A 26,771-nucleotide genomic window follows, 5' to 3' on the forward strand; every position below is an offset into this window, starting at 1 on the left:
TGCACGGAGCGTTTGCGAAGTGTGGCCGACAGGCAAACTAGTGTGACGTAACAAGTTCGTTGCGAGGTCCGTATCTCTCGTGGACGCTGCCAGTAAGACGGGAATGAAACAGACGTCTCTCGCTTATGAAACAAGTCGGCGCGAACGGTCTCCGTATTTTAACCTCCATGGGACTAGAGGACGCTGTACAGGGTAAAAACCATAGTGAAAGACTGAGAGTGGAATACTTTTAATCGAGGACGTTCAAAAAAAATGGTTCAAATGGCTCTGAGCACTATGGGACTTAACATCTATGGTCATCAGTCCCCTAGAACTTAGAACTACTTAAACCTAACTAACCTAAGGACATCACACAACACCCAGTCATCACGAGGCAGAGAAAATCCCTGACCCCGCCAGGAATCGAACCCGGGAACCCGGGCGTGGGAAGCGAGAACGCTACCGCACGACCACGAGCTGCGGACGTGGGGAGGACGTTCGATGTACGTGCTTCTCTGAGATAGAGGTTGGCACAGGAGAGGTGTAACGCCGGAAATGCATATCCTCCTATTTCCATCTATTGTACTATCAATTTTTTTCCCCTATTTTGTCACCTGAATATATGACATTTGTGTGTCTTTATATACTGTAATTGTTTTACTATTTCTTTGGTATATTTTGTAAATAATATTTTTATTTTTACGCTGGGCCTAGGGAAAATATTCTAGCGAACGATTACATCGATAGGTCGTCTGGAGAACCAAAGTGTTTACGATCTTTGGTAGTGTTAACTCTGCCGCATGGAGCGCGGGCAGAGGGAGTCTGGCTGGAGTAGGGCGGTGGAGCAGGTGTGTTGTGTGATGCTCCCGCGAGTTGCCGCGCTTTCGGGGTTTGGCAGCATGTAATTGCGCTCGACTTGCTATGATAGTTTCTGCCACGGTGTCGCGGACGGGAAGCATTAGCTGGCGCACATCAAGAGCCCGTTTCGCCTGGTGACTGTGTCGAGAAGAACGCGCGCCAACATCCAGCTTCTGCAACAGCGACAGCCGACAATGAGTGACTGTCGCCACCTCCCCGATCGACAACTTCAAACCTTCAATCAACCAACAAGGAAGACTGGAAGCACGTAAAGTTTTAGAACTGTATGGCAGACCTCAGATTTTCAAACTGTTCAATCTGCCTCACAAAATTACATCAACGTAGTGTGAGCCTTTGTTGCTCATTGTCCCAGGGTCCCTTCCTTTTCCGGAATGAACCCGAGTGTCGTTGAAATTCAAACGCCAGCATTAAATGATAATTCCATTTCACTGCTTTAATTTCAATGTTCAGTTAAAGTATTCATAGCTGGCTATAATATTTAGATTACACAAGCACAAATTAAGAGTGCGAGTTTTGTTACCATATTTTAGCTTACCTGCGACTGCAGCTCAGCTTGGTACGTACTAAATTTTACTATTGTTAATTGTTCAGAATCATTTAATCCAAGTTCAAATTTAAATCTCTTATTTCTAAATTGCGTAGATTCAAGTAGCTTTTGAAATGATTGTTGAGGTAGCCCAAGACTAACCTTATTCTACTGAATTTCATAGTGCTTGAGAAACAAGATTCACTATTAATTTCAGTCACTAAATTAACTTCCGATTTTCCGGTTTTATTAATTCTTTTGCTAAATGAAGTCAGGGTGTAGCGAAATTTATTACTTCTGCCAAACATTCAGTTTTCACACAACACGTGTCAAGCGTCAGTTGCCACGCTTTTAGTGCTAATTACATGTGCAATAACCTTTCTTTTTCAGTTATTATAGTAGTTGTCCATAGGACTGGCGACTGTAATTTTCCCCAAATCTCAAATATCTAATTAACGCCAGTTAATTGCTAAGGTAACGACCGCACATTTACTTTCTTTATTAACTTTACCCCTTTTCAAAATTAATTTCCACCAATTTCATTAGCATTTTTCCTTTCATTCAGATGTAACCCTTTCCTCCCTCTTTACCGACAAATTAACTTGGGTGACGATTGGTTTTCCCAAATTTCCATTTGGTAAACGCGGTTTGATTTTTCACTGTCATTAAGGTCGATAAGTGTGGGGGAGATTACAGAGGGACCCGTGGCGGGCCACATGAAATTGGTCCACATAACCTAAAAAGAAAAAGAAAAAGTTCCCAGACCAGACAGAGTGTGGAACTCACCAATGATGCCGACATTGCTGAACATGAAGGCGAGGAAGTGTCGCAGGTAGTCCTTGCAGCGCTCGGCCCAGCTCTTGCGCGGGCGGTAGCGGTAGCGGCGGCTGGAGCGCTTCCTCTCCATCATGGAGCATGTCGGCTGCTAGCGGAGGCCGCCGCGGCCAGCTGCGGGGGCGGTCGCGGCTGCGGGGGCGGAGGCGGAGGCGGAGGCAGAGGCTGGGGGCGGCTGCGCTGGGGCTGGAGCTAGCGGGGGGCGCCATCCTGCGCGCCCACGCCCGGCATCACACGGCGCTCCGCCTGCGGGCACACCGCCTCGCCTCAGACGCCGCACACGCTAACAGCACACAAACAACTCCAGCACAGAATAAACTTTAACGCTATTGCTTATGCTTCCTTAGTTTCGTAATGGTACATGAATGAAACTCTCGTATTCATAGGTATACTACTGGCCATTAAAATTGCTACACCACGAAGATGACGTGCTACAGACGCGAAATTTAACCGACAGGAAGAGGATGCTGTGATATGCAAATGATTAGCTTTTCAGAGCATTCACACAAGGTTGGCGCCGATGGCGACATCTACAACGTGCTGACATGAGGAAAGTTTCCAACCGAATTTTCATACACAAACAGCGGTTGACCGGCGTTGCCTGGTGAATCGTTGTTGTGATGCCTCCTGTAAGGAGGAGAAATGCGTACCATCACGTTTCCGACTTTGATAAAGCTCGAATTGTAGCCTACCGCGATTGCGGTTTATCGTATCACGACATCGCTGCTCGCGTTGGTCGAGATCCAGTGACTGTTAGCAGAATACGGAATCGGGGGGTTCAGGAGGGTAACACGGAACGCCGTGCTGGATCCCAACGGCCTCGTATCACTAGCAGTCAAGATGACACGCATCTTATCCGCATGGCTGTAACGGATCGTGCAGCCAAGTCTCGATTCCTTAGTCAACAATTGGGGAGGTTTCCAAGACAACAACCATCTGCACGAAAACGTCGACGACGTTTGCAGCAGCATGGACTATCGGCTCGGAGACCATAGCTGCGGTTACCCTTGACGATGCATCAGGAGCGGCTGCGATGGTGTACTCAACGACGAACCTGGGTGCACGAATGGCAAAACGTCATTTTTTCGGATGAATCCAGGTTCTGTTTACAGCATCATGATGGTCGCATCCGTGTTTGGCGACATCGCGGTGTACGCACATTGGAAGCGTGTATTCGTCATCGCCATACTGGCGTTCACCCGACGTGATGGTATGGGGTGCCATTGGTTGTACGTCTCGGTAACCTCTTGTTCACATTAACGGCACTTTCAACAGTGGACGGTACATTTCAGATGTGTTACGACCTGTGGCTCTACCCTTCATTCGATCCCTGCGAAACCCTACATTTCAGCAGGGTAATGCACGACCGCATGTTGCAGGTCCTGTACGGGTCTTTCTGGATAAAGAAAATGTTCGACTGCTGCCCTGGCCAGTACATTCTCCAGATCGCTCACCAACTAAAAACGTCAGGTCAATGATGGCCGAGCAACTGGCTCGTCACAATACGCCAGTCACTACTGTTGATGAACTGTGGTATCGTGTTGAAGCTGCATGAGCAGCTTTACCTGTACACGCCATCCAAGCTCTGTTTGACTCAATGCCCAGCCGTATCAAGGCCGTTTTACGGCCAGAGGTGGTTGTTCTGGCTACTGATTTCTCAGGATCTATGCACCTAAATTGCGTGAAAATGTAATCACATGTCAGTTCTAGTATAATATATTTGTGCAATATATACCCGTTTAGCATCTGCATTTCTTCTTGGTGTAGCAGTTTTAATGGCCAGTAGTGTACTTATTCAGAAGCGACACTATGGCTAATAGTTGTAACTAAGGCCTGTAGCTTAGACTGTTAACAGACTTTCCGTACCCCTGAAATCATAGGCCTCAAATGAATCAACAGGTGATAACTATTTCCACTGCAGAATACCTTTGTGTGTCTTGTAGTCTCGTGCAGTGACAAACTTACCTCATATGCTCAAAGAAGTACCTCTGTGAGCCTACGTCACGTTTAGTGCATACAAGTTTCTCCTTTTATAATTGTAAAACCGAAAATACAGCATGCATGGCAACAGCTACTGATATATAACTTTTTTCAGAATTGTATATAAATATTTGTAATTTAAATGCTTTCTTTTAATAAGTAAGGACATTGCTTCTCTGTATGTGTCTGTGTGTGTTGACGTTTCATTGTATTTATCGGTGTTTTACTGTGAAACTTATCAGTTCTGGGAAAAAGCCAAAGGAATTGTTATTTGCATCGACTAGCAACGATAACAGCAGTGCTTGTGCGTTGTAAAATCTTTGGGTAGGGAGTTGTCGCGCAGAGTGCGCGGTGAGAGGGGAGACGGGTTCCAGCGCTTGTAGTGTGCAGAAGTGTGGTGTTAACGCTCTCGCAGTAGAGAGTAACATTTTCGGCGGCATCATGTTCGCGCGCCGGCCAGATACCTAGGGCAGGAGTACGGACAGTGGACGGGCGGAAGAGGCTGTATTAATTACGATTGCCCATTCCTATAATTATCCGTGGCTCCGCAATATGCTACCGTCTGTTTCATTGGTAGAAAGTATTAACGGCTAACCAAGCCGCACAACTTAATGTGATTTGATTGATAAGATTTATTTAAATAATAATCAGTTAAACTCGGGGCGATTTTGTCCTCATTGTCCCCAGACATTGTTACCAAGCAGGATCCTTGTTCCTTTTTTTTCCTAATATGCTGAGTGTCATAAGAAACAAATTGAATAGTTACAGCCGGTTTGTTAATTAATACTTTCACTTTTAAGAATTTTAGCCTCAGTCTACTTTCAATTAACTGCTGTACAACGGAGGTTTCAGTATTTGACTAAAGTAAAGCAATTTCATTTTTCAAATCTAAAGAAATGTACAAATTAAGAGTGCGCAAGTTTTATTTATTTTACATATAGCTTGGAGCACATGGCTGTTTGGTTTGGAATGTATTCTAGTGTTTAAGTCTGTTCAAGTCAATAAAAAAGGCTCAGTTGTTCACACAATAATATGAAATCCAATGTGCAAAGTAAGTAACGGCAAAGTAAAATGTGCTTGCTTTTATTTTCTAAATTTCACTGATGACGTTATGTTGAGGTCACTGAAAGCCATTGTTCACGTAACGAAGTTTTACTAACATACAGTTTAATTACATATTTTCAAATCATTACCAGATTGCCTTTTTCAAAATTTAATGCCAAACGTAACGTAAGAGTGACTTCTCAGTTTTCTTTATCATTACACACTCACTTAAAATTAGTGTCAAAAAACGTGACAACCTTCAGTTGCCACGTCAGTGTTTAGTAATACATGTTTTTCTTTCCCACCGTCTTGTACAGGATTTTGGATGTAAATTGCCCTAGTGGGCTGGCGACCGTTAATTATTTCCTTTTCGTTCATTAGTGTAACTTTTGGATGCATGATCAGTGGTATCCCTTTTCTGTCCAGTGTTTTTCGTGAGTGAATCCACAAAATAACTTTCATTTTCCAAATTATAGCCCTGTTCGGTTTAATCACCTTTTATTTTTAGTAGACTTTCCATCAGAAGGGTCGGTTGTACACTTTCCTCCTACTTATCGGTATCACTACTTCGGGAAAAATAGCCTTATACATCAACATCATCATCATAGCCTTATACAAATCGAAAAAATCCATTAGGCATAAACGCGATCTACGGTCATATTTTATGTCACAAACAGGATAGGCCGATTAGTGAGAGGGAGGTTACACACTGACAGAAAAAAAATCCCAGTGCAAAGAAATGGTTAACGTGGAGTAACGAAATTTGTGAAATACATTTGTCTAGGTAACATATTTAAGTGATTAGCGTTGCAAGATCACAGGTAAATGTAAGACCGAGAAAATTCATTGCAAATCTAAAATCCTGCTACAATAATAACCTGTGTAATCTCCAGAATTTTGAATGCAAGCATGCAGAAGTGCATGCATTGTGTTTATAGGTGCCGGATGTCAGCGTGTTGAATGCAGTTCCATGCTGTTCCATTTGGTTGGTCAATTCAGGGACGGTTAATGATTGAAACCCTCAGCTGCCGACAGGTGTTGTTGATATACCTTCATGGGGATAGCTGAAAATGTGTGCCCCGAGCGGGGCTCGAACCCGGGATCTCCTACTAACATGTGCAGACGCTCTATCCATCTGAGCCACCGAGGACACAGATGAATAGCGCGACTGCAGGGACTCATCCCTTGCACGCTTCCCGTGAGACCCACATTCTCAACTGTCCACAATCTACATATCTACATATTTGCCCATCCACTCATTACTCGCGCACACTAAGGTGACGATTCCCATAAGAGTTCGGGCAACCTGTGCGCATTCGCACAGACGAAGGTCAATGACCGGGTAGCCATTTAATTATATATGAAGATGATAATTGTTCTCGAAAGAACAGATACCATTGAAATGCAAATGCGCACATATTGCCTGAACTCTTACGGGAATCGTCACCTTAGTGTGCGCGAGTAATGAGTGGATGGGTAGATATGTAGATTGTGGACAGTTGAGAATGTGGGTCTCACGGGAAGCGTGCAAGGGATGAATCCCTGCAGTCGCGCTATTCATCTGTGTTCTCGGTGGCTCAGATGGATAGAGTGTCTGCCACGTTAGTAGGAGATCCCGGGTTCGCGTCCCGGTCGGGGCACACATTTTCAGCTGTCCCCATCAAGGTATATCAATAACACCTATCGGCAGCGGAGGGTCTCAGTTAATTAACATTTATTCTAGAGAAGCTGTACGGTCATCAATGGTATCTGTTCTTTCGAGAACAGTTACCATCTTCATATACGGTTAATGATATTTGCGGATGACGCTGGAATTGTTGTCCGATGATACGTGCTCGATTGGAGAGAGATCTTGTGATCTAACCGGAGAAGACAACATTTGGGCACTCTGTAGGGCATGCTGGGTTACAACAGCGGTGTGTGGGCGAGCGTTATCGTGTTGGAAGGCATCGCCTGGAATTCCGTTCATGAATGGCAGCACAACAGGTCGATTCACCAGACTGACGTACAAATTTGGAGTCGGGATGCATGGGATAACCACGAGAGTGCTCCCAGACCACAACTCCTTGTGTAGGTACAGTGTGTCTAGGCTGGAGGTAGATTGGTTGCAGGTGATCAGCTTATCGAGGCAGAATCACTTTTCATCAGATAACGCAACAGACCTGCACCCTGCCCTCCGATGAGTTCTCGCTTGACACCACTGAATTCACAAACGGTGGTGGTTTGGGGTCAATAGAATGCACGCCGCGGGGCATCTGGAACGGAGCTGTCTTTCAAGTAACTGATTTGTATCAGTTCGTTGTGTCGCTATATTGTCAACTGCTGCTCGAATCGCTGCTGCAGAGGCAGTATGATGCGCCAGGGCCATACGCCGAACACGATGGTCTTCCTCCTAGGTAGTGCCATGTGGGCGTCCGAACCCGTGACCAATGCTGGCAGCAGTTACGTACGTTGGCTATATTCCTGCCAAGACTTTCTGCATTATCGCGAAACTAACGTACAACTTAAGCAGTCCTTACACGGCCTCGTTGAAACTCAGTCAGGTGTTGATAATGGCGTCTTTGTCGTCTTAAAGGCATTCTTCATCAACATCGACTCACTAGGTCCAGTCTAAAAGGTAACTAATTCTCACGACCATTGCAAGGCGTATTTAAAGCAAACCTGATTTTCATCCTCATTGTGGCAATAGCATCAGCACTATAAAGCGATTGGATCGAATTTTGAATAGAAATAACTTTTCATATGTAATACACGCCTACCTACTTTCGTTTACGTCGCACAACTCCCTCTTGGTGTTGGGAATTTTTTTTCTGTTACTGTGTTACAAAAGAGCCCTGCATTATTGAATTATTATTTGAAGGATCTGTTAAATATGTAACAACACTTTCGAGTATATCTATATGGAGACATGAACACGAAACGCAACGGCGGTTCCAATCACAATGCAAGCATACACATGGCCGAATGCTTAGAGCCACACAAAGCGTGACCATGTGTTAATGAGATCGCAAGTCTCAACTATCATAATTATAAGAAAGGCACTGAAAACATTCCGCAACATTCTGGAATGTTGTAAAATGCTCTCGAATATTCTTGAATGTTCTTCAGATTTCTAGAGGGCGAAACTTTCCAGACCTTACAGCTTCAAAAACACGTTCCTTAGATAAAAAGGGTAACCTTCTTCAAGCATAGAGGGCTACCACACCACACCACATAACTCTCTCGATCGTACCTAAACTCGTTTCTGAGTTTTAGCAGCACGCACATTGTACACTTACTTTTATAATAGGTATTGGTTAGTTATTCTCAATTGGTTCATGACTCTCTTTTTTTATAAAATAAGTAAGGCAGCAGTCTCGTGTCAGGCTTTGTGGAATTGGTTCTTGGACCCATCCCCAGAAACATCAATAATGTCAGTGCGAATAAGAAATGTTTCCGACTTCCAAAAAATGTAATTTAAAAATAATATATAATATTGGGGAGGACGTCTAAGTAGAAAACCAAATGTGAAAACTTGAATCACACGATGAAAGCTGATAAAGTAAATGTAATTAGTACTACTGTATGGAAAGTGACGAGTAATTTAAAGTAATTTTATTTTGCAGCTGGAAGCGTCTGTTACGCTACTTCAGAACTGAGCCATGCTGCAGCTTGCGTTAGTGCTGTTTGTATGTTTCCGTCTTCTGTTGGAGGCCAGACCTTATCGTTTAGCTGACATGGTTGCGGTTGTTTGTCTTGTCGTGTTGACTGGCGCCACTTGGTTTTGCAAGTGTTGCCTGTCCACTAGTGGCAGCAGCGGCTGTTATCGATATATGGTAACTGTGGCCCTATCTTTGGGGCGACGTCGTGGTTCTTCTGGGTCGTGTCAGTGTGCATTTTGGTTGGGGACTCAGGAGGAGCCAGGTCTGTGAAGTGGAGAACACGTTGGGACCGCTGGTGGCGTGCATGGACTACAGGATCGAAGGCCTGTGGTCACGAGGGTGCACGACCTCGTCGTAAACCGGACCGTGCAAACTTTAAGTTGAGTGCATTTGGATTCAAGAAGGGAAACCTCCACCATTGCAAGATCTTGCGATTCTCCAGTGACTTGGGTTCGTGTTGCTGCTCGTAGTGTTGCTGAGATGAAGAGCACGAGTGGAGTTCTTAGGGGAGGCGGATCTGATTAACTTTCTGGACTTCTAATTACTACGAGGTGTGTTTTTTAAATAAGGTCCGTTTAAACATAAGTACAAAATGAAAAATTATTTCAAAAAAGTAAATTTATTTTCAGAAAGTACATACCTCACTCTATTTTTCGACATAGTGGCCAAGTTTGTTCAGATACGTATCATACCTCTCAATCAATTTTAAAATACCCTCTTCATAAAAGTTTCCTCATGCTCCGGTAACCAAGAGTTCACTGCTGTTTTCACGTCGTCGTCATCATTGTAACAGTTGCCACTGAGGTGTTGTTTGAGGTGGAAGAACGGGTGTTAATCGCTCGGCGCAAGATCAGGACTGTAGGGTGGGTGTTCTAAAACTTCCCAGCCCAAACTGTCCAATAAATGGCGGGTCTGACCTGCAACGTGAGGTCTTCCATTGCCTTTGTCAGCATGCCGCATCTCTTGTTTTGAAACGCTCTGCTTAGCTTTCTCAGGGTTTGGCTGTATGCTTCTGCATTGATAGTGGTTCCTCATTGCATGAAGCCGACCAACAAAACACCATGCCTATCCCAAAACACGGAGGCCATGATTTTGCGCTGGGACAGAGTCTATTTGGCCTTCACCTTTACAGGAGAGTGTGTGTGTCTCCATTCCATGCTCTGTCGCTTCGATTCGGGCGTGGTATGCGAAACCCATCTTTCGTGTCCACCTACGATGTGACTCAAAAAGCCATCAGTTTCTTCGTGATAACAGTTCAAGAACTTCATTGCACACTCAAATCTTTGGTTTTTGTGGTCCTCTGCTAGTTTCGGGACCCAATGGGAGCACAGTTTCCTAAACAATGTTGTAAAGCACTGATCTCTATATGTCAGGAAATTCGTATGAGAGGCCTGTTATTGTGAAGCGCCTGCTCTCACGAATACTCACTTCAACTCAAGCCACCAAATCGTCTGTAATCAAAGAAGGGCGACCAGAGCCGACCTCATCATGGACGTTGTCGGGACCATCTTTGAATTCTCATACCCACTTACGGACTTTGTTTTCACTCATAACAGTATCACCATAGACTTCGCAAATCTGTCGATGAATTTCTGCAGCAGACAAGTTCCTTGCTGACAAAAACCCTATCACTGCGCAGCGGGTGAGTTGATAGCCTTAAACATTTTGAAAGCACAGATCAGAACCGCACAGGTTAGCTACAGAGCTGAAACTGAGCACAGTTGTTCCCGAGGCATGACGGTACACGACGCACGCGCTCGTTGCGGTACGCGCGCGAACTACTAGTGTCTACAACAAAACGGACCTTACTTAAAAAAAACACGGCTCGTATTTATTGCGTTCAGTTTGTTACTATTTGTTAAGTTCAACCAGCGGTATTTATCCTGTCTCGTGGCCGCTAACGCCCAAGTTACCTGCCCTGGGGTTAGTCTATGTCATGGCAGTGTACGTTTCCTCGCCTTGCCGCTGCTGTCTGGTGAGGCGTGTAGTTTTTACAGATTTCTTGATTGTAGGTTGGTTGGCGATTCTTCTACTCTGGTGGTAGTGATTCCTTCTCGTTCTGGGCGCTCTAAGCACAGTATTCTGAGGACAGAGTCCAGACCGCCGGTTCCGGCTTAGGCGTATTTTTACACCTCTGCATTTGGTTTATTGAATGTCAGGTTGCCTCGGCAAGATTATCATTAGTCATTCGCTAGACTGCCACTAGACTGAGTTACCAGCTTGTGAACTGAATGCAACTCTTGGCAGCCTATCTCATCGCTCACGAAAGTGTTCCTTTGCCGGACCTACTCAGAGGTCGACTCCTGGTGCACCGTCTGTGATTGGCCATTGTGTTCAATTAGTGTATTCGCCGTTTTATTGAATGTTTCTAATTTTTTTATATGATTGCCATACTTGGCGTTACAGCAGGTTTAAATGATTGTGCTACCAAGTTTACCATCATTTTGTCTGCCCTGTTTGGTGTTCAGTTGCTTGTCCTTTTAAATTAACCTCTACTGTTGTATCTGCTGTTTTATTGTATGTTTTTTGAAATTTTTATATAATTGCCATTATTGACGTTATAGCCGGTTCAAATGGTTTTGCTACCAAGTTTGTCATCCTTTTGTCTCACCCGTTTGGAGATCAGTTGCCTACCTTTTTAAATTAACCTTTGCTATTGCACTGCTGTTTTACAGTATGTTTGTTAATTTTTGGTTATAATTGCCGTTCTTGGCGTTAAAGGCCTTCAGCCATGACTGTGGTTACTTGCCTGCAAATTCTAATTTGGATCACATTGGCTTGTTTTTCAAACATTATTTGCTGTGTCTGTAATCATGCTCATTTGGTAATGTGTAACGCACTGAAAGCACTATTAGTTACACAGTTGTTTATTCCTTCATTAATAACGAGTGATATCTTGATTCATTGCTGAGTCTGGAATTACCGTGTTAAAATAAATGTGTGTAATTGCTAAAGGGAGCCAATAGTAACTGATTACGGCACCGTCCACGATCTTAACCGAATCCTGCCTTCCTTAACTACCAGGTTTCAAAAATAAAATTCTAGTAAGTTAAAAAAATGTAGATTATGAAGAGCCTTCTGTTGAAAGTAGTCATATAGCTATAGATCCAGTTCTTGCAATCAATCTCTAACTGACAAAGATATACTGCAATATAATTATTTCACAACGAGTTCATCCTGATGTCTACTGCCGCTACATAAGTCATGTTTCTCATTGTATCACAGAATCCAAGGTAATCCTTTACTAAGATGCCGCTCTACACAACTATACAAACATCCTCTTTCGCCAGCGTATCATGCTAGTTTATTTCGGACCATAAATCGAGACAATAACTTGGAAGAAGGCCTTGCTTTAGACGCTATATTCGTCGTCGGTGTCTGCCTGTGGACGAGGCTGCAGATCCAGCGTCTAGCAACAGTCTGTACAAAGAAGACACGGTCGGTCAGACATAATCACAGCGTCCGTTTGTGTTTACTACAGAGAGCAAACACGCTCCCGAGAACAGCGCCTCATTGTTGCCGGTTTCACGCCACGTCCGTGGAGGCGGGCGGTTCGATAGCCACGTCAAATATTGGGACGCTTCGGGAAACAATGTTTGACTGCACAGATATCAGCGGTCGTGTGAGATCGTATTTCAACACGTCATGTTCCAAAAAATAACGCACGTAAACAATGCAGTGAACAATTCGCTTGGGGCCACCTCGCCAGATGAACACACACGGCAGTAAACCTGTTTCGGATATAGTATGATTTGTTCTTGTCTCTAGAAACACAGGGAAAGGGATAGATGTTTCCGATGGGCTATAAAATAGTAACGGTGCTACCCTTTATTTAAAAATAAAGGAACTTTTATTAGCTGTTTTCGTCAAAATAATTAGAGAAATGTTGAACCTAACGACCTTTCCGAAGTAGTTAAGAGTACATATTTGCAAATAAATAATTCAGGGCTTACAGCTATGTCAGAGCATGCTAGTGGTCAACATGACGCTCCTTCAAGAGGACTGATTTGGGTTTGTCTTTTTTTTTTCCTTTCCTTATCATTCATTTCATCTCCCCTCCCTCTTCCCCACACACAAAATGTAGGTCGGCTGGCAACTGCAATATTGCTGCTCTTCGGCCATTCGATGTTATACAGGGTGAAGAAAAATTCGCGCTTTCTGACTTCACAGCGCGATTCTTTACATACTAGCAACACAAAAATATGTCACAAAATTTCCTCCTGAACGTATTTCCGGCAGTAAATGGACGCTAAACATTGGCACTCTGGCAACACTGCAATAACATACGGTAATTACTTCTGTCAGCGTATAGCAAGAGTACTGTGCAGTGGATGGCGTTTTGGGTTAACATGCAGCACGTCAAGGTCGAGCCATATTTGCGTTTAATTGCCAATTTCATTCCACTCTATAACTCTGTGATATAAACCGTTTCTTAAGCCACATTTATGCGACATTTTCATAGTATACGTTTGGAAATTATTTACGAAGTACGTTTCTAGCCCAACTGGTGACGTAAGGCCAAAACGATATGGACCTGAACGTGGTAAGTATAATAGTTGGTACTAATCGATGAGACCACTGTGGGAAGGTACACGGAAAATAGGTTTGGGTTCTAGTAGATGCAGTTTTGTCAAACAATTCCCCTCCATGACGTACAAAAGGCTACTGTGAAACCTGACCAGTACAAACAATTGCACTTCCACTTCTGCTTTCGTAGTATGTCAGTGCAAATGTTCTGTATAAGACTCACTGTAAGCTCTGTTTGTCGCTTAAGACACCAGATACCGTACCACATAAACTACATTTAGCAAATAAAAACAAACAAACACGTCTCGACCCAGAACGGAACCCTCGATCTCCTACATGCTAATCCAAAAAACAATCCACTGCACCAACTCCTGAGAGAGTTAGTTACCGCACATATGACTACAGTGTTGCCAGAAGCCACTCTAACGTCAATTTTCTGCCGGATGGATGCGCAGGATGAAATTTTGTGAGAGTAATTTTTGTATTGCTAGTACATGAACAATCACGTTGCGAAGCCCGAGTGCCCGATTTTTCTTCACCATGTACAGATCTTGCCACTTTTATAGTAAACCTGTTTACTATAAAACATAGATGGTTATCGTGTGGCTGCTGCTAAAGACTATGACGTTATGATCACGATGACACCCAGCAGGTATTTTTCCCAGTAGACTGTGTGAGGATGGGACTGAAGGAAGGGGAGATGAATGGGGAAAAATACACTACAGAATGTATTCCTCTATCACAGCGAAGGGGAAAAATGTTTTTGCTGAAGAAACGGGGATCCTTAATGTATCACCAGAGCAAGAAGTAGTCAACGGCCTTGCTACAGTGGTAACACCGGTTCCCGTCAGATCACAGAAGTTAAGCGCTATCGGGATGGGTGACCATCCGCTCTGCCGAGCGCTGTTGGTAAGTTCCGTTCAGCCCTTGTAAAGCAAACTGAGGAGCTACTTGTATGAGAAGTAGCGGCTCCGGTCTCGTAAACTGACATGCGGCTAGGAGAGTGGTGTGCTGACCACATGCCCCTCCTTATCCGCATCCAGTGACGCCTGTGGGCTGAGGATGACACGACGGCCGGTCGGCACCGTTGGGCCTTCCAAGGCCTGTTTGGACGGCGTTTAGTTTTTAGACCAAGAAGTAGCTATGTTGTTTGACGAGTAAGTCTTTATATACCCAGATTTCCAGATTTTTCTCCAGAAACAATGACAATGGGTTTTGTATTTGTAAGTTTAAAAATAATGAAGACATGTCAATAATTATTTGATAGCATTTGAAAGTATTCTGAAAATCTGTATGGCGCTCGCTAGCAGCGGCGAATAATCCGACGACCCAATTTGAAAGGTAACAGAGGTGCTTGGTTCTTTTAGCGACTTATGGCCAGGTCATAGATGAAGAACTCAGCGACATATTTAGTGAATGTAGTAGGCGTCCACTGCTTGAAACGGACGTTACATCTATGCTGGCTAGGATACAAAGTTTTTCCAAGCCACTGAAGCATCAACGATGCCTTTAAATATTTTGAACAAGCCAGCAAAGTTCCTCGAAGACGACGCTGGCGTCAGCTGCTACGCAACCACCGTTACGTTAAACTGTAGAGTGTTACTGGGCGGTGATGGTGCGTTACGTGTTGAGGATAGCAGGAAAGCGACAAACTTTAGTTTCAGAATACATTCAGCAACGTAATACAACAGAGATGATAACAGATACAAAAGTAAAAAAAATGATCAACAGCCAATCGCACTCAAGGGTAGCAATTTCGAATCAGATCGGTAAATAATACAAGCAGTACAATTTATGTAATGTAGGACATGTGGAAGATAATACTGTGTATTTTCTGGATGTTAGTATTCAAAAAATTAATACCATGTATGACTGTAATATTTTGCGAAAACTTTCAGGTTCAACCACGTTAATTAATCAATCCGGCTGTCATTCATCTTATGCAAGCATGTCTTCCACAATTTCGTGTAGCTTGCGTTACACATACTGCTTTACAGCGAAGATAATATTACTAGAAGAGATCTCAGTATTAAACTGCTTTGGTTAACTGCTGAAATAACAACTTAGTCTGTAAATTGTACAAAAAAATTTCAAAGTAAGTCATAAAGAATTAATAACTCAAATAGAGTGAAAGCAACGTTTCTCAATATGACTTACAGAGTTAAAACATCAATACGACAGTCAAATGTTTTCAAAATATTTGTTTGAAAATAGCTTTTATCACCGCTGATCGAGTGAGAAACAAAAAAATGTGTGTGAAATCTTATGGGACTTAACTGAGAAGGTCATCAGCACCTAAGCTTACACACTACTTAACCTAAATTATCCTAAGGACAAACACACACACCCATGCCCGAGGGCGGACTCGAACCTCCGCCGGGATCACCCGCACAGTCCATGACTGCAGCGGCTTGAGTGAGAAACAAATCAATACATAAAATGAATAAATTTTTTTATGATATTGCTGTCTGTAAGCTATCGTGCAGCTGCTAAGAGGTCGATGAGAATTATATTGAACAAACTGGCAGAAGACTTCTGTAGCAGCACCCTAGAATACGTCGCTTGTGCGTCTTGTATGAGCCGGCCGCTGTGACCGAGCGGTTGTAGGAGCTTCATCTTGAACCGCGCTGCTGCTACGGTCGCAGGTTCAAATCCTCCCTCGGGCATGGATGTGTGAGATGTCCTTGGGTTAGTTAGGTTTAAGTAGTTCTAAGTCTAGGGGACTGATGAACTCGGATGTTAAGTCCCATAGTGCTTAGAGCCATTTGAATCTCTTATATGTGATCTACTGTACAAAACCAATGAACTTGGCCAGAAAAATCTATGTGTTCTAGGTTTTTTCCCTAATACAGTGTTTCCCTGATCGTCGCATTTTAAATGTCCTCAGACAGCCAAGCGATGATTATCAAGGACCAATGTACACTAATAAAGAATGGAACTTGTCACTGATGGATGTTTGTTATGATTTCCACAAGAAAGTGATTCCGAAGCCATTCACCACAGACGACGCCGGGATTTCAATACGGCGTACATTACCTCTCTACCCGAGAGAACGACAATTCCTGACTAACAGACAGTAATGAGGAGGAAACGTAAAGGCAGGTTAAGAAAAAAGTATTTTCTAACGACCGTTCATCAACGTGTGACATTGTGTACGTTTGGCCGATGTTTACGTTCTCGGAACCCGTGCCGTGTGCACCGAACGAGGTCGATGGTGCGTTGTATGAGCTGGGAGGGCACGAGCACGCGGCCTGTGTTTGATCTAGTAACGAGTAAACAACGTTGTGAACGCCCACGTGTCTCGGAGGATACGCAGTATGCCACGCCACGCCAGCTTTCACAGGCAGCATCTAATATACGTACGGGAGGGCTTATACTACCCGCGTGAGCAAACACTTTGCAACCTACTTTACATACACACGTCATTTGCTACAGGTTGACGGGCGTCAACCACCTCGCCGCTTGATTTGATGTCTGGTGGGCAGTCGCTTAAGGCCCCGGGAGGAGCGATAGCAGCGTTCAAAAATGGCTCTGAGCACTATGGGACTTAACTACTGTGGTCGTCAGTCCCCTAGAACTTAGAACTACTTAAACCTAACTAACCTAAGGACATCACACACATCCATGCCTGAGGCAGGATTCGAACCTCCGACCGTAGCAGTCCCGCGGTTCCGGACTGAGCGCCTTAACCGCGAGACCACCGCGGCCGGCAAGCAGCGTTCATTCCGTACTCTTCTGGCATACAGTTGAGTACTAATGGCTTACAGAAAATGAAATACCCATATTAAATCTAATATAACTCATCCTTTTTTTTACTCTATGCGATCAAAAGCATCCGGACACCACGAAAAACATACGTTTTTCATATTAGGTGTATTAGGTGCATTGTGCTGCCACCTACATCCAGGTACTCCATATCAGCGACCTCAGTAGCCAATACACATCGTGAGAGAGCAGAATGGGGCGCTCCACGGAACTCACGGACTTCGAACGTGGTCAGGTGATTGGGTGTCACTTGTGTCATACGCCAGCACGCGAGATTTCCACACTCCTAAACATCCCTAGGTCCACTGTTTCTATGTGATACTGAAGTGGAAACGTGAAGGGTCACGTACAGCACGAAAGTGTACGGGTAGAACTCGTCTGTTGACTGACAGAGATCGCCGACAGTTGAAGAGGGTCGTAATTTGTAACATGCAGACATCTATCCAGACCATCACACAGTAATTCCTAACTGCATCAGGATCTACTGCAAGTACTATGACAGTTACGCGGGAGGTGAGAAAACATGGATTTTGTGGTCGAGCAGCTGCTCATAAGCCACATATGACGCCGGTAAATGCCAAACGACGCCTCACTTGGTGTAAGAAGCGTAAACATTGGTCGATGGAACAGTAGAAAAACGTTGTGTGGAGTAACGAATCACGGTACACAATGTGGTGTTCCGATGGCGGGGCATGGGTATAGTGAATGCCCGGTGAATGTCATCTACCAACGTGTGTAGTGGCAACAGTACACTTTCAAGGCGGTGGTGTTATGGTGTGGTCGTCTTTCTCATGGAGGGGGCTTGTACACCTTCTTGGTTTGCGTGGCACTGTGACAACACAGGCCTAAATTGATGTTTTAAGCACCTTCTTGCTTCCCACTTTTAAAGAGTAACTCTGGGATGGCGCTTTCATCTTTCAACACGATCGAATACCTGTCCATAATGCACGGCCTGTGGCGGAGTGATTATACGACAAGAACATCCTTGTAATGGACCGGCCTGCACGGAGTCCTGACCTGAATCCTACACAACACCTTCGGGTTGTTTTGGAGCGCCAGCTTCGTGCTAGGCCTCACCAACCGACATCGATTTCTCTCCTCAGTGCAGCACTCGGTTAAGAATGGGCTGCCATTCCCCAAGAAACCTTCTAGCACCTTATTGAACGTACGCCTGCGAGAGTGGAATCTGTCATCGAGGCTAAGGGTGGGCCAACACCATATTGAATTCCAGAATTACCGATGGAGGGCGCCACGAAGTTGTAAGTCATTTTCAGCCAGGTGTCCGGATACTTTTGATCAAATAGTGTATTTATTCATTCGTCTTCTGACTGGTTTGATGTGGCTTGCCACTGATTGCTCTCCTGTGCCAAACTTTGCAGCTCAGATTAGTATTTGCAGCCTCCTTCCTCAATTATTTGCTTAATGTATCCCAATCTTTGTCTTCCCCTACGGTTTTTACCCTCTACACCTCCTAGTAGCATGGAAATTGTTCTATGACGTCCTAACAAATGTCTTGTCATCCTGTCCCTTCCTTTTGTCAGTGTTTTCTGCCTATCCCATTCCTTCCCGATTCTGTGCACAACCTCCTCATCCCGTATCTTATCAGTCCACTTAATTTCCAACGTTCTTCTGTAACACCACGTCTCAAATGATCGACTCTCTTCTCTTCCGTTGTTCCCATAGTCCATATCTCACTACCATACTGTACTGTGCTCCAAACGTACATTCTCGGAAACTTCTTCCTCAAATTAAGGCGTATTTAGCCAGTGATGATCTTTTTGCCACTGATAGTGCACTTTATATGTCCTCCTTCCACCGTTCATCATGGGTTATTTTGCTGCCTAGGTAGCAGAATTTGTTGCCTTCGTCTGTGTAGTGATACCTAAATGTGATGTTTATTTCTGATAATTCTCATTACTGGCCGGCCGCAGTGGCCGATCGGCTCTAGGAGCTTCATTCCGGAACCGCGCTGCTGCTACGGTCGCAGATTCGAATCCTGCTTCGGACATGGATGAGTGTGATGTCCTTAGGTTAGTTAGGTTTAAGTAATTGTAAGTCTAGGGGACTGATGACCTCAGATTTTAAGTCCCATAGTGTTTAGAGCCGTTTGAATCTTATTACTGTCATTTTTCTTCGGTTTACTCTCATATCCTGTACTGATTACGCTGTTCAATCCATTCAGTATGTACTGTAATTCTTCCTCACTTTCATTGACGATGACAAAGTCATCTGTGAATCGTATTTTTCATGTCTTTTCACAATGAATTTCATTTACACTCTTGAACTTTTCTTTTATTTACGTTATTATTTCTTTGACATATAGACTGACCCCTTTTTAAATCGAGCCCTTCGTTATTGGTCTTGTTCTATCCCCTCCTTTTTTCTTGTACACATTGTATATTACTCATCTTTCCTTAGACCATATTCCCATTTTTCTCAGAATATCGAACACCTTTTATTATTTTACACTGCCAATTACATTTTCCAGGTCGACAAATACTGGGAAGATGTTTGTATTTCTCTACAGCCATGCTTCCAATTATCAATTGAAACGTCAGAACTGACTCTCTAGTGACTTTACGTTCCCAAGGCCAAAATGATCGGCATCTAACAGGTCCTCATCTACGCTACATGTATACTTCGAATTTCACAATACGATGCATAGCGGAGCCTACTTTGCAGCTCTGCTAGTCATTCCCTTCTTGTTTCCCTTATGAATGGAGCTAGGGAAAAACGACTGCGTCCGTACGAGCCCTGATTTATCTTACCTTGTCTTCGCGGAATTTAAGCGAGTGGTGCGTTGGTGGCAGTAAAACTGTTCTGCGATCTGTCGCAAATGCCAGATCTCTAAGCTTTCCAAACAGTGTTTCGAGGAAAGAACTTCTTCCCTCTTGCAGGAATTACCATTTGAGTACATGGCACGTTTCCGTAATACTCACCATTTAATAATAATATTATTAATAATAATAATAATAATATTTGAAACGGACACAATATGTAACATCTACATCTACACTCTGAAAACCCGTGTCAAGGGCACTGCGAAGGGCACTTCCCACAATACAGAAGCTAAAAGGCCATTTCCTGTCTTCCAATACATTCTCCACCTCATTTCATTGAGGTATAATAAAACTCCATTTATCGGTCCCTCAGCCATTGACAAATGTAACAAATGTTTGAAATGGCTCTGAGCACTATGGGACTTAACTGCTGAGGTCATCAGTCCCCTAGAACTTTGAACTACTTAAACCTAACTAATCTAAGGACATCACACACATCCATGCCCGAGGCAGGTTTCGAATCTGCAACCGTAGCGGTCACGTGGTTCCAGACTGTAGCGCCTAGAACCGCTCGTCCAATCGGCCGGCCTGACAAATGTAACATTGACGTCATTATATTTCAGCGCTTTGCTTTTCTGGCCCCCTGCTAAACATGCATTACGTTGCGTCTTATCAGCTGTTTTAATTATTTATGATGGCTCCATCAGTTTTTATACTTTTAGGTTTCGTCCTTGATTTCATCCGAGATCTACATAAGCACCGTGGCGGTTTTCATTTCTTCATCTGTTATGGATGACATCATAGATTGGTTGCAGTTCGCGTGCAGTGAGGGCTTCAATCAGCCGAGCCGTTCAAGGCGCTACAGTCTGGAACCACGCCACCGCTACAGTCGCAGGTTCGAATCCTACCTCGGGCATGGATGTGTGTGATGTCCTTAGTTTAGTTAGGCTTAAGTAGTTCTAAGGTCTAGGGGAGTGATGACCTCAGAAGGTAAATCCCATAGTACTCAGAGCCATTTTTTTGAGCTTCAATCATACGCCACCTGGTGTGTCGTAGGCGAAAAATATAAAAAAAAAGGAAAGAATAATAGGCCATTGCAACACAGAGGCAGAATTTCTACACCAAGTAATAGATATCGTTACGTGTAAAAGATACTAATATACATCCTCACAAAAATGTGAAGCGCCCAGAAGGGAAGGAGGAAACTAAATTAAACATCATGAGTTCAGAGGGAAAGTGATGTTTTTTTCAGAAATCTGTAAATACGCTCAGATTTACAAAGAACCTGGTAGTATGAGACCACTTGTCAGTATTACGTTGCACAACCTCTGGTCTGAATGCACGAAGCTCGGTTGGAAATGCTGTCACTAAGCCTTTGTGTCCTCTCCTGAGATCGGCTGGCCACAACTGGTCATGATGTCATGGATACTGACACAGTGACTGAGGTGACGTTCGAGTTATCGCTACAGGTTCTATAGGGGACAGATCTGGGAACCTTGTTCGGCACGGGGTACGTCAGTATGACGCAGCTCTATCATAGGGACACGTTCCTTCTGTGGACAGGAACTGTCCTGTTGAAAAATGACGCAACTCTATTGTCGCAGGAGGTTGGCTGGTCGATTTGTGGGAGGTCATCGGTTCCACCGGATTAGTGAAGTACCGGGAAGGTAGTCGGCGGTGCTCTTTCAACGTAATTATCCTGGCATTTGTCTGAAGCGTTTTAGGGAAATCACGAAAAATTTGTATCAGGATGGTCGGACATGGGTTTGAACCGTCGTCCTCTCGGATGAGAGTCCATTGTGCTAACCACTGTGCAACCTCACTCGGTGCTGACGGAGAAAGAGGCGGTTTGTGTGTTACGTGATGTTGGGCTATCAGATTTCTTTTAGTTACTACCAGCCGTTACATCAAGTCATACCAGATATCTTCCCACACCATGAAACCGGCATTTATCACAGCAGTGAGTCCCCAGCAAATAGGTTGCCCCCATACTAGACGAAGATGTCCATACATGGTATGGCAAACCGTGACTCATCACTTGACACGAGTCAACGGTTCCCGGTCACAGAAACACCCAACGCTGAGTTTGTGCTGTGCTGTGCTGCCTACTCAAAGGACGATAATTCCCTAATCTGGCTGCTGCCATCCACCAAAAAATGGTGCGGAATGACACACATTGTAGCAGAGAGTCCTTTACTGTTCTTCGATGGGGCGCAGTGTTGTGAAGGGATTAAGACGTTCTTGGTGCACAAAACGGTGTTCCCATGTAGCCCCACATCGTGTCACTGTCAGATGTGAATGTCCCAAAATTCAGGATTCGATCAGCTGGCCAAACGAAGACCCACAATGAGGCCTCTTTCAAATACTGTCAGGTGGCGATAAACGTATCACAAGAGATAAGTGGCATCTCGCGTCTTTCACAGTGACTACTCAACATCTGATGCTGTTCACGCCTCTTACACTACTGGCCATTAAAACTGCTACACGAAGTAGAAATGCAGATGATAAACGGGTATTCATTGGACAAATATGTTATACTCGAACTGACATGTGATTACATTTTCACGCAATTTGGGTGCATAGATCCTGAGAAATCAGTACCCAGAACAATCACCTCTGGCCGTAATAACGGCCTTGATACGACTGGGCATTGAGTCAAACAGAGCTTGGATGGCGTGTACAGCTACAGCTGTCCATGCAGCTTCAACATGATACCACAGATCATGACTAGCGTATTGTGACGAGCAAGTTGCTCGACCACCATTGACCAGATGTTTTCAGCTGGTGAGAGATCTGGAGCATGTGCTGGCCAGCGCAGCAGTCGAACATTTTCTGTATCCAGAAAGGCCCGTACAGGACCTGCAACATGCGGTCGTGCATTATCCTGCTGAAATGTAGGGTTTCTCAGGGATCGAATGAAGGGTAGAGCCACAGGTCGTAACAAATCTGAAATGTAACTTCCACTGTTCAAAGTGCCGTCAATGAGAACAAGAGGTGACCGAAACGTGTAACCAATGGCACCCCATACCATCACGCCGGGTGATACGCCAGTATAGCGATGACGAATACACGCTTCCAATGTGCGTTCACCATGATGTCGCCAAATAGGGATGCGACCATCATGATGCTGTAAACTGAACCTGGATTCATCCGAAAAAATGACGTTTTGCCATTCGTCCACCCAGGTTCGTCGTTGAGTACACAATCGCCGGAGCCTCCGTGGGTGATGCAGCGTCAAGGGTAACAGCAGTCATGGTCTCCGATAGTCCATGCTGCTCCAAACGTCGTGGAACTGTTCGTGCAGATGGTTGTTGTCTTGCAAAAGTCTGATCTGTTGACTCAGGGATCGAGACGTGGCTGCACGATCCGTTACAGCCATGCGGATAACATGCCTGTCATCTCGACTGCTAGTGATACGAGGCCGTTGGGATCCAGTACGGCGTTCCGTATTACCCTCCTTAACTCACCGGTTCCATATTCTGCTAACAGTCATTGGATCTCGACCAACGCGAGCAGTAATGTCTTGATACGATAAACCGCAATCGCGTTAGGCTACAATCCGACCTTTATCAAAGTCGGAAACGTGATGATACGCATTTCTCCTCCTTACACGAGCCATCACAGCAACCTTTCACCAGACAACGCCGGTCAACAGCTGTTTGTGTATGAGAAATCGGTTGGAAACTTTCCTCTAGTCAGCACGTTGTAGGTGTCGCCACCGACGCCATCCTTGTGTGAATGCTCTGAAAAGCTAATCATTTGCATATCACAGCATCTTCTTCCTGTCGGTTAAAATTCGCGTCTTTAGCACGTCATCTTCGTAGTGTAGCAATTTTAATGGCCAGTAGTATACATTCCCTACTACACCTGTTAACAATACTAAAGACGAATGACTCTGATTCACTCTGATGGCCGTTCTACTTATCACAGTGAATTGCAAGACAAATCATTTAAACACTCGCCGAAGCTGTTTACGTGTACGAAGCTACATTGAAATCCGTCCAAATTGTTAAAACAAGAAAAAATAGCTTTTTTTTAACACTCTAAGACAGAAGTAGACCACGCACAACGAAGAAATTATGTAAGTCGCAAGGAAATCGGTAGATGTGATGTACATGAACAGACAAAAAAATTATACAATTTCTGAAAAATTGGGTGATTTATTCATCTGAAAAATTTTCACGCGTTGGTCCACCTGTGGCCCTTATGCAAACGTTTATTTTCCTTGGCATTAATTGAAAGAGTTCTTGGATGTCCTCCTGAGGGACATTGTGCCAAATTCCGTCCAACTTGTGCGTTCGATCGTCAAAATCCCCATCTGGTAGGATGGCCCTTGCCATAATGCTTCTAACGTTCTAAGTTTCGGGAAGATCTGGAGTCCTTGGTGGCGGAGGCATGGTTTGGCATGTACGAAGACAAGTAGTGGAAACTCTCGCCGTGTGGAGCCATGCATTCTCTAGCTGAAAGGTAAACCACCGATGGCTTGTCATGAAGGACAACAAGAGGGGGCGCAGAATATCTCCAATGTACGGCTGTACTGTAAGGCTGCCGTGTATGACAACCAAAGTGGTGCCTCTATGAAATGAAATGGTACCCCAGATCATCACACCTGGCTGTCGGACCGTAGGGTGGATGACTGAGGTTGGTGTCCCACTGTTGTTCGAAACAACTTCAGACGCCTCTTCGTTGGTCACTGCGCTCAGTACGAAGCGGGACTGTTCACTGAAGACAATTCTACTCCAGTCAGTGAGATTACAGGCCGAGAATACGTCTGGAAAAGTCCGAGACAGCGGTGGGGCACGGCCAGACAACCCGGACTGATATTCTGGGATGTCATTTCGTGTCATAGCAGGATCCCTTTGGTTGTCATCCACGGTTCCCTTACAGCACAGTTGTATGTTGGCGATATTCTACGCCCCAGTTTGTTGCCCTTTGTGGCAAGCCGTCCTAGGCTTACATTAATAATGCCTGTTCGCTTAGGACCAACGTTTCTGCTGTTTGTCTTTGTGCTTGTCTAACCCTACCTTGACCAGCAATGTCAACGGATTTTTTCTTCAGCCAGTTGTTGACAGCCTTCTGTAGCTCATCGCCGGTCGTGAGATCCTGAGTGACCATCCAGGCCTTCATATTGGGGAAGGGACGAGAGTCGCTTGGTGCCACGTGCGTACCTATATGGAGGATGTTGAAATATCTCCCAGAAGTCTGCTTCCTTCTCTCGAATCGCGGTATGGGACAGCGCACTGTCGTGAACGAGAACGATTTCTTAGGTAATCATCCTGCCTTGAACTGACTTACGAAGTTTAGTGAGAATTTCACATTAAACCCATATTGTCACAGTATTCTTATTAAATCTCTTCTCAAAACCGTTTGCGATCCAAAATAAACTGCTGCTTTAATTCTTTGTGCTTACAGAGGAAATGAGTGTAGTTCCAGTGTTTGTGTTGTGAACTGCGGTCGCCTGCCACTGAAAACGACTAATAAAGGTGTCCTGCTAGGACGGATGCATGGGTTCTAGGGTAGCACACACAAAGAACGTAACGCAGAATAGTAATTGGCAAAATATATAACTCTAATTTGATAACGCTGGTTACAACAATTGTAGAATGCATGTTTATACTGGCTATAATGCTTTAACTAAGTAATGCTCTCTGATTGAAGTCGGAAAACAACTGATCTTCTGTCTTGATGTACTATTGGAAGAACAGTTCCAAACTAACAGTACTCAGTTAAATCTGTAGGTAAGCCGTCTCTTCCCATATACAATAACTCTACTCACTGTTCTGTTACTGCCGCGCGGGGTAGCCGTGCGGTCTCAGGCGCCTTGTCACGCTTCGCGCGGCTGCCACCATCGGTGATTCGAGTCCTCCCTCGGGCATGGGTATGTGTATGTGTGTTGTATTTAGCGTAAGTTAGTTTAAGTTAGATTAAGTAGTGTGTAAGCTTAGGAACCGATGACCCCAGCAGTTTGGTCCCATACGACTTTCCACAAATTTCCAATTTGTTGTGTTTCTACTGAAGACTAACCATTGTCTGTCTATTGCCCGCTGTTTCTGTCTCACTCGACTACTTGAAGACACTACGAACGTTCTGCAGGAACTTCCTAGCAAAACTCGGTCTGGCTTACAACTTGAAACTCACTAATCCCGTTCGTGCACGTTTACTTGAGCGTGCGTCTCCCTCTTCCTGATTGCGTTGCCGCTCCAGGTGGAGACATTCTCGCGGGCACCGTGGTTGGTTTGCACGCAGCGACGTTCCTACTGCGAATGGACGTCCACGGTACTTCTAGTACGAACTGTCGCAAACTCTTCGCGTGTGGTGTCTCAGTACAGAACAATTTGGACCGCTCCTTAGTGTCAGAGTTTATGTGAAGGGCCCACGGCTTGCCCCTGGCCACGATTTGTTCAACCCCCCCACCACCCATCTGTTCTTCAAAGAATGTCAAGGCCCCAACCTTTATTTCAGTTTTGTTAACATCGATATGACATTTGTTACCCACCATGCACACGACTTATGACACCCTAACCATCGTCAGAAAGTACGGTAACTGTGACCGAAGTCTTACAAAAAAAAATGGTTCAATTGACTCTCAGCACTATGGGACTTAACATCTGAGGCCATCAGTGCCCTAGAACGTACAACTACTTAAACCTAACTAACCTAAGGACATCACACACATCCATGCCCAAGACAGGATTCGAACCTGCGACCTTAGCGGTCGCGCGGTTCCATACTGAAGCGCCTAGAACCGCTCGCCCACACCGGCCGGCAAAATCTTACACCCACAGTTTTGTCTACATGTTTCACAGATTCAACAGT

General features: G+C 44.6%; 1 protein-coding gene across 1 annotated transcript in view; it reads right to left on the minus strand.

The window, feature by feature from the left end:
• The window catches only part of LOC126100947 (potassium channel subfamily K member 13), a 1,039,067-nt gene that overhangs the window by 425,626 nt on the left and 586,670 nt on the right, over nucleotides 1-26,771 (minus strand). Inside the window, exon 4 of the mRNA XM_049911608.1 lies at nucleotides 2,171-2,464. Coding sequence (XP_049767565.1) covers nucleotides 2,171-2,294 — 124 coding nt within the window. The 5' untranslated portion in view covers nucleotides 2,295-2,464. The remainder of the gene's footprint in view (nucleotides 1-2,170; nucleotides 2,465-26,771) is intronic.

The sequence above is a fragment of the Schistocerca cancellata genome, chromosome 9 (genome assembly GCF_023864275.1).
Source record: "Schistocerca cancellata isolate TAMUIC-IGC-003103 chromosome 9, iqSchCanc2.1, whole genome shotgun sequence".
In the NCBI taxonomy this organism is placed as follows: Eukaryota; Metazoa; Arthropoda; class Insecta; order Orthoptera; family Acrididae; genus Schistocerca; species Schistocerca cancellata.